Source organism: Nymphalis io, chromosome 7, assembly GCF_905147045.1.
Source record: "Nymphalis io chromosome 7, ilAglIoxx1.1, whole genome shotgun sequence".
In the NCBI taxonomy this organism is placed as follows: domain Eukaryota; kingdom Metazoa; phylum Arthropoda; class Insecta; order Lepidoptera; family Nymphalidae; genus Nymphalis; species Nymphalis io.
The window spans coordinates 10981975-10998488 of record NC_065894.1 but is presented as its reverse complement, the minus strand read 5'-3'; the positions used below and the strand labels follow the sequence as shown (position 1 = coordinate 10998488).

Below are 16514 nucleotides of genomic sequence, written 5' to 3'. Positions count from 1 at the left end.
GTCGCTTACAGCTTCGCTTTCATGCATCTATTTTAACCTACAATTTAAATCTATATTGTAACTTAAATAGTGCCTATTCAAAAATATAAAGAATTTTCATTTTCCTATTTATGTACAAGATTTTGTTTGACGTATTGTTCAGAAATTTTGAAAGTTTTCTTAAGGACTATCGAGAAAAGTTTTATCGAACGCTCTTAGCTCTCAATATCAATAGAATCAAATATCGAAAACTTTTCCGTAATTTAAGTAAGAATCCAGAGCTTGGTAACTTTATTTAGAACTTCATTAATAAATAAAATATGATTCTTTACAATGGTAATAGAACTACGTATCTGAAGATCATGGGTTCGAATACCGGGTCGGAATAATAAACTAGGAATAATAAATTGGTAAATAACTGTCGTTTTCCTTGTATGAAATGTTCAAAAGAATCCCGGGGTTACATTTTTAGCAATTTAAAGCTGTTGCTGTGATTTTGATTCACTCCCTTCGAGGAGGATTGTCATCCCATGGGGCTATGAGATAATATAATGTGCTCTATAAAAATAAACATTTAAACTTATATATCATTCGTTTCATAAATTTTATTAAATATACAAGGACTTACAAAAATACTATTTACCGCTCGCGGCTTCGCTCACGTGTGAATAGGCAGGTGTTAGCTACCATGCTTTTTTCTGTACCCCTCACAACGTGTATGCTCATGATGATCAGTTTAGTAGTTCAGACGTGAAAGCGAAACAAACAAACAAGCTCACTTTCGCATTTATAATGTTAGTAATATGATTGTATACAAAGTAAGCTTTAATTATTGGAAAAGAATGATAAGTATCCATTTATCTTACTAATATAATAAATAAGAAATTACTTGTTTTTGGCTGTTTATAATGCATTCATGGTGTAAATATTGGTCCTCTATGATATATGGATTCTTATGAAGTGCAGAAGTCGATTCAGTCAACCGAAAATAGACAACTATTTTACTTATCTTAATAATTAAACAAAATTTGTTATATAATAATCCAATCAAACGTGCTAGCACTTGTATAAAAATACAACGGTGTTCAACGTGACTCGTTCGTCGAAGTTCAAAGGTTATTTCAACAATGAATAAACATCAGTATCGGATGTTCGCTACTCGTTCTGAATTAACATTCGCCCACGTACACCTCCGTGAATGTCTAAAATAATTGAATTATTTTCAGATTTTCAAAACCAGTCCTAATAATAATAAAGTAAAATGTTAATGTATTTATATGTGGTAGGTGTATATAAGGTCATGATTACGCAGGAAATGTACTTGGAATGATTGATTACGGACAAAATTTATATTCAATTTTTGGACACATTAGCTGTCTCTTTGATCTTATTTATTTAAAGTCTCTCTGGATTTTTTTTACTCATCAGAATTTATGTTAAATAAATTTTGTCACACTCCATAACAGTTTGTTGTTATCCATAGCTATCTTATTGTAATAATATTATGCAGCGACAATTACAATTGTACATAAAATTATATAAATAAGAAAGAGTAAGTGCTAATTTTGTTGTTTTTTGTATATAAGTAATCTCCGGAACCACGGCAACGGATGTTTGAAATATTCTTTCACCATTTTTCATTAAAAAATAGCACGAAATTTTATTATTTTACCCGTACGAAATCGGGATGGGTAGCTAGATAAGGTACAGGTAAGAGAAAAGCACTGTAGCGATATACCACTGTAAGCACTGTACCCAAACATTCGATAAAAAGGAGATAAGCCCTTTGGTCAGACGTGGGGACGTATACAGTTATTTTTTTAGATAGATTTTATTTGAAAATGGAACGTTTGCCAGACGGTCTTCACTAGTGATTGCATATCATATAGACAAAGTTGTGGACATAACGACTCTAAAGACGAATGTCTCGAGAACTCTTCATAAAAAAATTGTCTTTATTCCGATGTCCTTGTTTACAAAGTCGCAATGATGTTTATCTTCTTGTGTATATAATAAATATATGAGCTAAATTTTTATTATTGTTATTAATATTATTTTTTTTAACTTAAGGATTAGAAATAAAAAAACTTACTTTGTATCCAAAGAAACGACAGTAAAAACAGTAACAGTAACAGCCTGTTAATGTCCCACTGCTATGCTAAGGCCTCCTATCCCTTTTGAGGAGAAGGTTTGGAGCTTATTCTACCACGCTGCTCAAATTCAAATTAGACACATGCAGGTTTCCTTACGATGTTTTCCTTCACCGTCAAGCACGAGATGAATTTTAATCACAAATTAAGCACATGAAAATTCAGTGGTGCTTGCCCGGGTTTTAACCCACGATCGTAGGTTAAGATTCACGCGTTTTAACCACTAGGACATTTTAAGTTTATTCTTCCGTTTTCCTCTCAATTCTTTATTTTTAATAAATAATTATTTACTTTCCTTACTAAATAATTATTTTTTTCAAACATCAAATCTTTTGTTAAATACCATTTCTAACTTTTTTTAATCAAAACTTAAAGGCCAGTATCAGTGCAAACTTAACAAACATGAAAGAAATATAAATACAATTATTTCTTTACAAATATATAGTATCTTTATATGTATGTTAGTATGCCTGTTCGTGATCGCATAACATCTGTGACGGATTGAAGTCATCTACTCAAATTAATTGTTTTGTTGATGGTAGAGGCTTTGGTAGGCTCAATAGGTGACACTGACCAAAACGACTCCTATTCACAATATATATATATTGATGTACTGTGACAAAAAGTCACATACCTTAAAGCTGATTTACTTTAAAAACATTTAAAAATCAAATAAATTTCTATTAAATATATGTAAATATTACTCGTATAATATTTAGAAACCTTACCTCCTATATTAAAAATGTTCATATTCAGTCAAATTAAATAATAAAGAAGTCAAATACAACAATTAAATATGTAGAGTTAAATTGTTATTATAATCAATCCGAATAAATGATCTTAAATGCACCAATAATAGTAATTGATGTCTTATCAATTTACCCTTCAAGTTATATAATTTAAAAATAAATTTTAAATAAACTTCTTCTCTGCTTCTTCGTGTGCTTCATTACTGAAGGTCGTGCTCGTCCTGAAATGCTTTCACCGATGTGTCGACTAGCTTCCTCCACACCACTGTCCTCGGCTTGTCTCAGGGCATTCGGAATATTGAGTACCGTTATATTTTGGATCAGGTCGGACCAGTGGGTAGGTAATCGACCGCGTGATCTTTTGAAAACAAATTTCAAATAAACTTATTACATTATATAATAATAATCATAATATCCAGGGACATTTTTCACACACGGCCATCCGATCCCAAATTAAGCTTGTACAAAGCTTGCTATGGAAATCAGACAACTGATATACTACTTTCTTTTATAAATACATACTTATATAGATATTATAATATATTATTATTATATATTTCTATCTTTTTGTGCTTACATTGCTTCAAATTTGATTTACAAAAAAGATTTTATATGAATATCTAAAACTTTCTTTAAAATATTTCTGGTTTTATTACTTCGCGAACGCCAGACAAGGAAAACGCGTCTTCCTCTCTCTCTCGGAGCTGTTTTCCCCTCAGCGTTCATAACTCAAATATATTTCATTACAAGCAGCCAGACGAATGAATAATGATAAATCTCGCAGCGGTAAAACATCATTTAATCAAATGTAATATAAGGTAACACAAAACCTTTTTATTAAATTGTTAATGAACGAAAATTATAATAGAAAAATGGTACATAAGTTTTTGGTTTATATATAAAATTAAGAGTATTTTATTAAAGTGCAATAAAGAACAAATAAATAAGTCAAAACCCTTGTAATAAACAATAGATGTTATCAATTTTTTAATCATTTATTTTTGTTTAAAAATAGCAGGAAACAACTAAATATTGTTCTACTACAGTCTAAATGTTTTAAGGAAACTTTACTAGCGCTCACTAGATGACCTCGTCTGCCCGTACTTTAGCCAGATACAATAATTATACCATTCAACTAAGCCTAGGAAGCTCATAGAACTTTTGCAATAGTAAAATAATTTAACAAACATAATATAAAACTGTAAAAGGTTAAATAACACAACTATTTTCAACGCAATATTAGTGTTTTTGGAAATTATTGCACGTGACGACACGATTCAGTTGTAGTAGTATTATAGGAATGTATATTTCTCGTTCCGCAAAGTACGCGTGTAATCCTAAAGCGGTGCATCATGCAACGTATCAATTTGCCCCAACAAAATGGCGGCCGTTAGCGGCGCGGCGACCTCGCGCGTTTCCCGGAAGACGGCCATGTTGGCTTTCGTTGCGCCCGCGCATTCTGTGTCGACACACGACACGTGTTCGATGAATTGCCCTGGCTTTGTATGTCTCGCTATACGTCGCTCGCTTTGCAAAGTTGAACTATTGTTATAAACAAGGAAATCGAATTTTACATTTACATTTCAATATAAAATACAAACTAATAGATATTCTACAATTCAAAAATGTTTTAATAGGGGATTTTCGATAACATTTTATTAAAAATTTTGAAATAGTAGCTTGGGTAGTTTGTTATTGTCATATGACTTTAACACGATAACTTTAAATCAATATTTCGTCCCATAAGTCTTTTTTTTATACTATAATTCATAAAACAAATTTTATAAATCTATTTTTCACTAAATTATCAAGTGTATAATCTGTGTTATTATTATAATTCATTTCGTGCTCAGCGGTGAAACAAAACATCGTGAAGGTTACATGTATTGCATGAAGTTCTGCCACATGTGTTATCCACCTAACGGCGCTAGAGAAGCATGGTGGAATTAGCTTCAACCACTCCCTTTACGGGGCGAGGTTTTTGTCAAACCCTGGTAAACTTACCAATTGAGTATTTTAAGTAGTGTACCAAATGACGTCTGTCCCGCTTATTTCAATTAAATACATTAAATTTCTAATCAACTGCCATAATTTTGTCCTTCATGTAACTTCAAGTATTAAAAGTATGTGACAAGGAACGACTAGTTCAATATTTACTTTACGTACATGAAGCTTATAATATAAGATATTATTTCGGGCAAGTTCGTGTCACACTCGGGTGATCCCGTTATGTAAATTATACCAACTAAGCGTGTATGTATTTCATTTGGATATCCTACTAAAAAAACCTTGCTCAGTGATCTAGTATACAAGCTAGCTTCTAGGGTTTGCGAAACCCGTGACCCTTGGTCCGAATAAAAAGTTATTAGGTTAAGGTCTGTAGTTTCGTTTACTCTCTCGTACTTTAGAAAGCTCATATAGCCTTGTCTCCAATGCCTGAGTTTCCTTAGATTGTCTGTCGTTCTATTGAATTATAAGAATTAAGATAATAGAGAGTACACCTGTATTAGTCTCGCCCAGTTGGCCAGTCTTCGCTAAGATGCTCGAAATCGGAAAATTTTATCATTCTCAAGGTATAGCAAAACTATCCAAGTTTATAATATTTACACTCAATTAAATACTCAAAGTAACATGAAGTAATTTTACCTTTGCTTTACGGTTTGTTAAATTGAATAAAATTGTAACTTATATATACATACATGGATTATTTATTTCAAGTTTAAATTCTCGTCTAAAGTTTAAATGCATATGTGGCGTCCACCACATGTGCATCCCACTAACATACATACTTACACACATATTATAAACATACATAAACACACATCCAAACAGACATACTACACAACACATTCCAACTCAACATAGAATATTGGATTGACTATTGATTGTTTTAGTTCGTGTTTATGTGTACATATGTGATCGTCTATGACTGTATAACGTTATTTCTTCTGTGTGCATATGTTGTGTGTATAACGTGTATATAATATACACGTTTATGAACCATCCGCGTCACACACGCATCACTTACCCATACATACATTTTATAATACTATATATTTCCCAAACAAGATACCTGAATTGATTTATCTTAGACTCGTATGAGGGTAATTTAAAAAGGAAACTAAAGAATAATCTTAGAGTAATCAAATTATTCATCCTATTTTGTGTCGTTGCTTTTGTAAGCCAGAGTCCTAACAGAGTCAAGATTAAAGTTAAATTTGTAATAAATTTACATTAATCTTATATAACATCTACAGAAATCATCTACATGAAGAAATAATATTTTTATGTCAAGTGACATTAGTAACTGTAATCCTGATAACAGAAAAGTGTCATTTAGCTATTCACTTTACAGTTCTCTATTTAAATAAATTGTTACTTAAATATTTTCACGTCACTCGATACATATTTGAAAGGAAATTATAATTTATTGTTACGCGCACTAAATGGAAGCGATAGAATAGATAATAGGCGTCAAAAAAGCGTCCAATTGTGTTGGTCCTTTGTGTGAAATCTACCTGAGTATGAAGCTGCGTTTTACACAAAGCCTTTGCGACCGATGAAGGGACCGATGCGTTGGGGTGCGGTAGGTAGATTCAATGAGTAATTAGCAGAAACTTTGCAATAGAAATGATATTTAAAAAATATCATTACGGTATGTTGTTTTCTTTGCTACGTACGTACTGTTTCTAATTATATTAGAAATTACAGATAATGTATGTAATTACAGATAATAAAAATTACAGTACGCTTACAAATAATTTCGAATTAAATACAAATTTTTTTTTAAGACAATATTAACAAACAAATGCAGTAAATGATAAAAGACGGTAGTAGTGTTAAAATAATCTTTAAACAGTAAGTCTTAAGGTTTATAGAGTTGTGTACAATAATTTTCAAGTTACATACCGTTTCACTTAATACGTCAATGTATTTCATCTTTTATCATTCTGCCTAATTAAAAACAGTGAGTTAGAGTGAAATGAAATTTTCTTGCTAATTATGATAGAAAATTGAATCGTAGCTTAGACAACGACCTTTGAATTTTAAAACTTAATGAGGTAACGTTTGATCCATGTAAATATTGACGAAATTTCAAATAATATAATGAGGGTGGGCTTTAGTTATATTACGAGTTCTAGTGTCAACCAAATGTCTCATGAATCTTGTATCTATTCGTTCAATACGCTTGAACATGGATATTAAAATGGGAATTTCCAACATTGCTGCAGTATTTAATAATACTACAAATGAATTATATAATAATTATATATGAATAATTTGGAAATACAAAAGCAAGAACTTTACATATATCGTCTATATAAAGATTTAATAAGAGATTCAAGTCACGAATTACTCCAATTTTTTGATATTTTTAACTTTATTGGACTATTTCTTAAGATGATGTATATTAAATTATTAATATATCAGCTAAAACAAATCTGTATTATTTTAATAAAAAAGGTAAATAAACAAAAATAAGTTAATATACAAAATAGGTGTTTGTATTCGTTATTGCAATAGTTGTGATTACGTGTAAATTTTAAGTTTAAATTAAATAAAAATAAAAAGCATTATATACTTTATGTATCTGTCACAGACGTTATATATAAAGCTCGAAGAGTGAATCACTATGTATGTTGATTTTTAGTTTATATACTTGAAACTTTATTGCTATTCAACTCATCTCAGTACACGATGAATCATTTGAAATATTCAATAAGAAAACTAATGCTAACAATTAACATTCATTCTACTAAGTCTCTATGTACCGCTTGTCAGCAACCTTGTATAAGTAACTCGTAGTTACCATTAAATTGTTAGTTTTCGGCTTATTTCAATAGCTGACACTTATAATTTTACTAAAAATGATAATTATTATGTCTATACTTTTCTCAGATACAAAATTGTGTCTAAAGTTTTGTTTAACACAATTTTCGTGTATATATTTTAATGAAATTAGAATATATAAAATACAAAATATAACGTAAATAATAAATATTTATTTTACTGTCAACGAAACACGCGTAACTGAACATACTACTTATGGTTGAAATGTAATGCTAATAAATAATAATGATTATATACGTGTATATATCGATTTGAAATATTCTTATTTAAGTATGCACTTATGTTAAGCTACAGCAGGTGAAATGGTTATCGAAAGATAAAAAGGAAAAAATTGAAATAAATTCGTGTAATTTATATATATTTTTTGTCAACAGAGTGAAAAATGGCTAACATACGAGAAATTGAAAGAGGAAATACTTGAAAAAATTAGGAAAATCGAAGAGGAGAGACACGCAGTCGACCTCTGGCCGTGCGGCGCGGAGTGGGGCCGCAAGAGACGGAGACGGCAGGTGTCAGTGTCGCCGCCCTACGTGGTATACATGCTACCGGACTCAGACATCATGGAAGATTGGAGATTAGTTAGGAAGCTTCTGGAACGGGCTGAATGATACGAATAATTAAGGGGGTTTCCGGACATTGTGACAAAGATAATTTGAAGTTGGATTAAATGTTGACAACTGTAATCGAAAAAAGTTCGACTGCGCTAAGCAGAGGACAAACTATGCGGACCTCGTGTCGAATTACTATGTTACATTCATTCGTAAAACAATTTTATATTTAAAAACACTTAAACTTATCTTATATATTATTTAAAGAACCTCAATAACCTCTTCTAAGGGAAATAAAATGGTTGTGATGCGACGACAAAACATATTCTAAATTTAAAAGAACAATTAAAACTACGATCAGAAAACACGAATTAATCTAATGTGTAATAAGAAGGGCATCAAAACGATGTTAGATGAGACTCCGCTTAGATTTCATTTAAGAGGTCATTAGCTTGAAGTCACCCTGTATTAATTGATGTATATTATAAGAAATCTGACGGTGAAATGGCACTTAAACGGTAGAACGGAAACTGGTTAATATAAGGGGCTTAAAAACATATAAAGTCATTCGCAGCAATCTGGACTTCATTTTATTTTCAATATTGAATCCTCAACTTGTTAATATCCTGAGAAGTATTCGCAAGAAGAACGTAAAGTTTGTCCTTACTTTACTACAATAGTTTAGTTATAGCAATATAACTTCAATTAACAATTTTGGATTAGTTAAACTGTTTTGGGCTTATCGTGTTAAAAGTTTGGAAACCTCTGATTTATAATTATATTATATTGATTTTAAGATGTATAAAATTATACTATGCATAATTATTTAATATGTTTTAGCACCGGTAAGTTTCCTGGAAATAATATCTGGTATAGGAACCTGCGTTGTGTGATTATGTTATATACTTGTACCATTTTTAATTGATTAGTAAATTTTAATAATTTTAAAATTGTGAATATGTTTTGATTGGTGTGTGTGGGTATTGCTTTACTGGAAACTTTAACAATTAAAAATATTAATTAAAAGTGTCTTGTTGTATTACATTTTTGTAATCAACAAGGTTTTAATTTACTGATAATTATCTTTTTTTTTTATTACCAATAAAGTACATATTTTTATACCGTAAAGTTAGGATTTCTAGATACGATTTTTCTCTTAGTATATCCTTGTGATTGTAATATATCAAAATCGTATAGCGTATTAGTGATGTTAAAAACAAACAATCGATAATTTATCGATAATGTCGACTATCGAAAATCGTTACGCTTAATAATATTTAATTATCAACACTTTTCTCCTTTTTGCCCAACATATTTTCTAATGTATAGTAATAAAAGATAAGGATAGATAGATAAAGTTAGAATATAGATTTATATATACTGTGTAATATTTTGTCAAGTACCTAATTGCTAAAGCGAACTAAGTTGAGGAAATTCCATATGTATGTAATGTCATTTTATGTAACGCTCGATTTACATAATAACTTAATTAGAAAAACTACAAAATATAATATTTTTGTGTTTGATTTATGTACTATGTAGCGTACATAGCTTTACGATAAATTATCGCGTGGATTTCACAAAAAAAAACCGCTTGAAACGATTATTGTATAAAGGAAGGAAAACTGCAGGCCAATTCACTACACACGCAACCATACATATAATTCCAACACATGAAGGCAATAATTCGCTTGAAAATAAATCAATATTTGCAGTCGTACTTTAACATATTAAATCAGGATTGTTTTTAAAACAAAAACAACAAAAGTGTTGAGTAATTAATAATTGAAGTGAAGTGAGTGTGAAAGTGAAGTTTTTATATAAGTGGGAAGGATGATTTTTTATTGGGTCACTAGATTGACATTGATCACGTTATTAACACTGTCGTCGCGAATTATGAGGCTAAAGTTACTTGACAAAATAAAAAAAATATCGATATCGATTTACGTCACTAACATTCTAAAGACTCCACCTTATGGTATGTTTATATATAATTGGAATGCGGCAATAGACATTTTTAATAATTTACCTTTTTTTTAATATATCTGAAACGGAGGCCTAGTTCAAACCAGGGCAAGCGTCGCTGTGTTTTTCATTTCACTTTACTTTTGAATATTTCTTAACTATATCTACTAGATTTGTTATAATATATTTTCATTTAAAATCCTTGTGTGTCGGTGAATAAAGAGGTTGAAATTTGATTGTTGGTTTTATTTAACTTTTAATAATAATAATTACATCAAATGATAATTATAATATTTATGTTTCTGAGTGTTAAGCTCTTGCTTAATTCCTAATACTTGTGTGTAATAATGAATAAAATTCAATATTGCTACTCAAATTTTACTCTTGAGAACTCCCGAACTCCGTTATAACATTTTCAAAAAATGTACATAAATATCAGCAGGGATATTCTGTAAGAGCAAACTCGAAACTCATCGAAAACGGTCGCGAAATGTCAGAAAGTGAAATGCGACCGTAATAATTATAACATTTCAAAAATTCACGTATTGAAATGGTTTTTTACCTTAAGTCGTTTGTCAATGTTCCACGGGTGAGTAATAAAGTGAGTTCTTATAGAATAGCACTGCAGGTATCAAAAATAAATAAAAAAGCACTCTAAAAAACTGAAGCCATGGCAGGTATAGGCAGGCGGTAGGGGCTATACATGTATATATAAGAACAATAAAATAGACCTCCTTACATATGTATTACGCGCGACATCGAGGTGAGCCGTAAGCGATAGCTGCGAAGTTCTAAAGTAAGGAGGTTTTCGTACAGCGATGACGGATGGGCACGAAATGACATACGGGGAACGTGCGAGCTGGCTGCTTGTCATATTTAAAAAAAAGAGTTATTGTAATTTTCTTTGGTATTTAAAGTATTGCGATCAGAACGATTGATATAAAAAATAAGTGTTTTATTGCTCAAATAGTAATTGACTTGAACATATGCATTATTTATATTTATATTTATATTTATAGCAGCTTACCGAAATTAAGACATAAATAAAATATAAATGTGTACCCAGTATGTTCGCATACCGAATCTGCGAACAATATTAATAATATGTAACTGTTCTAATGGAGTCCCCGCGAACACACTGCATGTCGCATTATAGTCCCAAAATCGCCACGTAGAGCGGACCCGCAACGGATAACATAACGTATCAGATCCTGGGACATTATTCACACACGACCATCTAATCCCAAACTAAGCAGAGCTTGTACTATGGAAACCAAACAACTGATATACTACATATACTATTTTTCTTTTGTAAATACATACTTATTCAGATAATTACACTCAGACACAAGACAAACAGACATGTTCATGCACACAAATGTATATCCTGGGTGGGAATCGACCCACAACTTTCGGCGCGAAAGGATCTATCAACCACACCAACCGGCCCAAAGCAAGAGCAAATGCAAGAGCTTGTTGCAAACGTTGGACCCAATGCTCACACTTCAGCCACGTAAGAGATTGTATGTTTTACAATCAAAATCGGTCAAAGTTATCTTTCCGCTGGAGCCCATTCTTCCTACCAACCTAGTTTATATACAGCTTATCACACGCTCGCGTCATTCAATGCGTTCCATTAAATAAGTTTGACCTTTACTGGACATAACCGAAAAACACAACAAAATAGATATAACCGAATAACATACAAAATATCTATGAATATTATAAATAAACTTGCTAGCTGCATATACCTGTATTATCGCTTAGTTTTTTCTAAACTACGCATCAGAATTGATGTGGTTCTCACATTTATTTCAATAATTTCTTCCGGGACATAAATAATTAGATATTGAAAAAAAGTTATTTAATTTATGAAAAGTAGAAAAAAATAGACTTTTTGTAAACGCGATGTCGACAAATAGCAACTCACGGGCGCTTTAAATTTTTTTTACCTACGCGAACACAATATGAAGCTAAAGCGTTAACAAGGCTTTGCTGTAATCCGGCTTGAATAGTGAGCTTATTATTTCAATTAAAAGAAACACATGTAACGGGTTCCCGCACTCCTTTCCCGCAGATTTCTAGTCTTTCAGATTGGCCAGCTGTGGAGGAATTTGGATTATTATATACCTATCACTACATTGAAAATCAATAGTAATGTAAATGTCTCGTATAGTCATTTCTCCTAAAATACAAAAAGAAAATACGCATCAAATGCTGTCTGCGTTTATTATAAAAATTGTCATATAACAGAAAAAAAATTTTTTAGTGATTGTCGAATAGTTTCCTAGCCTAAATATACCCTTATAGGTGGACCCTGGTGGTGGATTACACGTTTAATCAATTCAATTTAAATACACAGAATCAAGAAATGCCCTAGCTATAACCCCCAAGCTTTCTTTTAAGCCTCAGGTGTCGAAGCAGTACGTGCTCTTTTTATTTATAGCAAATAGACAAATTATCTAAAAACAATGGTACTGTAAGAAACACCAACATTCTGTAGACCGTCAATGCACGAAAAATGGACGCAAATATATATATACTGCATGTTCTTATCTGTAATTACACACACTCTTTAAAACTAATATAAAGCAATACAAAGTGATCAAATATGCGATAGCAAAACTGACACACACACAGACCTCAAATATCATGTTTATAACCCTGGTAATAAGACTAATAATGAAATTATCATATTATTATTTTTTCGTATGTATTGTATCAAAATTAAAATAAAATTTATTCAAGTAGGTTCTTTTGAATCGTCATTTTGCAAGATTAAATGTAAACCACCGAATGCGGACTTTAACGAGCAGAACCGACAATGAATTCAGGAGGTTATATATTAAATAACAGAAATGTAAATCTCTTATTATTATTATCTAGCGGTCTAGAATTGGTTGGAAGTGCAAGTCTGGCTAGGTAGGTGCTCATCCACATACCACATACCACATTGGTTAAATAGATTCACGGATGGACATACAACAAGAAAAATATTCTTTTAGTAACGTCCAAATAGCCGAATAAATATAAAAATAAAAGAGACACCGACATACACTTTAATTTTAATAATTTATTTAAATAATAATACATTACATCTATTTTTATAATAAAAAAAATAGATGTATGAATAAAAAATATATCGCGAGCATTAGTATACCATTCAAAACAAAGGGATTCATATTAATGTTGGAAACCGGAAATGTGAAGAGCCTTTGACGTTACTAACGTGACTACAAAGCCCACAATATTAACATTCAGTGACGAGCATCCCGTAGAAACACACAGACATCATCTAACATACATATATATAACTAGCTAAGCAACCTAGTTTCGCACGGGTAGAATAACATATATGAAAAGTTTATTTCGTAATACATAAAACTATTGGTTTACGCGACTCACGCTTAAAGCTGCGTCTGCGTGATATTTTCATCATATTTCATACAATTTACACAAACATTTAATGAATTATACACCTAACCTTTCCTCACGACTAACTCGGGCGGAGTTTGGTGAAAGCTGTATGAAAAACCTTTCGGTACTTTTTGACTTTTCGTCTTCAGATAGACAGATAGAGGTGGCGGAGGGATTTCGTTTTATCATATGTTACATAAATTAAATTTGTATAGTGTATTTTTGTGACCGGTATAGAAAATAAAAACAGATCATACATATTTTTTGGATTTTTCTCTTCGCGGATTTTTTTACTTGGAAGTCGATTGTGATGTGAATTTTATACTGGCAATACACACCATAATATAATGTAGAAGTAGTAGTGTACTAAATATAAAGTTTAGTATGGAGGTTTAACAAATGCTTATTTGTAGAACGAGTTTTTTATATGAAGATATTTCATATAAAAAACTTTCTCGCCTTCCTTCCACCGCCGCTATCTACGCCCTTGTTTATGTGTGGCGCGTAAACTATATATTATTGTTTATACTATGTATTTATTTTATTGTATTTATATTATGTTTTTTATTAATTCTTAATATAATAAATTAGTAATTTATAATAAGCTCTTTCAATGTCCATAAATTTAGATGTTTGACGTCTGCCGGGCATAGAATAACGGAAACATTTTTCTCGTCCTTCAATTATGTTTAAAACAAGTGACATAGCACAGATAAATAATAGTAGTTAAATTATTAGCTACTGAACAATGAAAGTAATTGTAACGTGACGGTCACTGTACTGCCGACCGTCGAAAGATACGCTTTAAGCGCGCGTTTCGAATGGATTTGTGACATATGATACAATATTTTCAAATATTCAGCTTTATTTCTCGTTTATTATATCACATATCGTTGACTCGCGGCTTCGCTCGCGTCATAATTCAGTATTGCTAAATATCAATTTCCATAACTCTTTCTTCATAAATGAATGATTTCCATACAATTTTTCATTCCGTTTATCACTAATCTTGAGGATAAACATGTCAAAAATCTTTCCTTAATGCTAACTGGCCCAAGAAATTTGGCTGTGCGTTAAATATCAGACAGTCAGTCAGTCATTCTTTTATAAATAAAGATTTTCTATAGAATGATCAATGTCATTAAAAACTTTAATGAAAATATTATATTTTATAATATTAGGCTTTTTATATTGTCTGGTAGCCTGTGGCAATCAAAATTTCGATTGCAATGTTAGATTAATGTCTAACGCTTTACGATTCTGCGCGTCAACCTTACAAGTGCCATGTTAATAATTGAATTACTATTAGGCAATCGAATATAAAGATGCGTAGTGTTTAAGTTAGTTAATAAAATTACAATATTAAAATTTTGCATTAATATAACCTCTTGTTATCTCTTTTTTAATAAAGCCTCTTAGATTCGAAATTCTGTTTCATCCTATATGTCAAGTCACGAACACAAAGAGCTCCACAGCATACGCGGTTAATAAAAGTTAGACAACTATTATTTTCATGGTAACGCTTCTTATATATTGCTTTTAGGTATCAATTAAATGCTACAGATATTAAAACGATTTTCACTCTATAAAAATAACTGTCCGGTCTATTTATGATTATGGAGCTCGGTACTCCCTTCAACATGTTTTTAACAATAATTTTACAACATTATGTAAAATCTGCTGTATGTAAATAATATACACAAAAGTTACAATGAAAAAATAACTTTAAATATAAATTTACACAGCGTCACAAAGAATATATAAGATAGTAACTACAGCAGTATTAAACTGTGTCGTGTGGTAGTAAATTAAATATTATTTACCAGACATTAATTCTTATATTTTAAATTAAATACCATGACGTTTTTTGTTAATAAGAAATACCATTTACACTTTTGAATTTGGCCAACACGCAGCCGTGTTATTCTGTAAAAACTTATTTTGTATATGACTGCTGAAATATTGAAAGCTATTTTTATATTTGTCTCTTTTAAATCTCATACGGCCTTCTTTATTTATATACGTTGCTTAGCGAGAGGTTAGTTAAACGATGCTTTGTCTTCTTCTTTTAAATGTCAAATCAATAACGACAGAAAGGGAGTAATCAGTGTTTAACTAAACAGTCGCTAAGGAACGTTTATAACTAAGGCCGTTAATTATTATTGTTAATATCCCTTTTGGAATTTCACAATCATGTTCTCACGTAGGTTTCGAGTTTTTCTTTACAAAATTCTGTAACTTTACAACATAATAAATAAAAAATGGGTTAAAACAGGCAAGTCATAAAACATGAACAGTTATGGGACGAGACCCTTTCTTTTACTTGTGTGGTTAATCTTTCTACCTGAGAGTTATTTTCTTCTTAGACTTTGTAAATACTGGTAGTATAAGTTTGACGAGTGTAGGTCTCATGCTACTGGCTCCTATAAGGTATGTACATTTTTTTATTTATCAATTCCGATCGTTGCATATATGACAATAATCTCATGGTGGTATTTTTCATCATCAATTATGGAAAGGATTATTAGTGCTTCCACACAAGGCGTAATTATTAATTATAATTAACTCTTACAATGTTAAGTGATCAATTCTTGTGTATCTTAACCATGGTGTTAAAACAAAACAGTTCTCTAGGCGCTGAAGTATTTGCATTTGTTATAAAATTGTTTTAAGAGCTTAATTTAATATTATCAACGACTAATTTTTTATATTTTTATTTGATTATTGTATTTTTCTTACAAAATTTTAATTTGTAAATTAGTTAAAGAAAATAATATCAATTGCTATCCAATTGCTATAACACAAACGATACGTAATATTGCATCTTGTTTTGTTATACCCACATTATTTTAAGT

General features: G+C 30.9%; 1 protein-coding gene across 1 annotated transcript in view; it reads left to right on the top strand.

Moving 5' to 3' along the window:
• The window catches only part of LOC126769514 (breast cancer metastasis-suppressor 1-like protein), a 131931-nt gene extending 121453 nt beyond the window's left edge, over positions 1-10478 (top strand). Inside the window, exon 4 of the mRNA XM_050488371.1 lies at positions 8104-10478. Within this exon, the coding sequence (XP_050344328.1) occupies positions 8104-8337 (234 nt within the window). The 3' untranslated portion in view covers positions 8338-10478. The remainder of the gene's footprint in view (positions 1-8103) is intronic.
• Positions 10479-16514: the final 6036 nt, after the last annotated feature.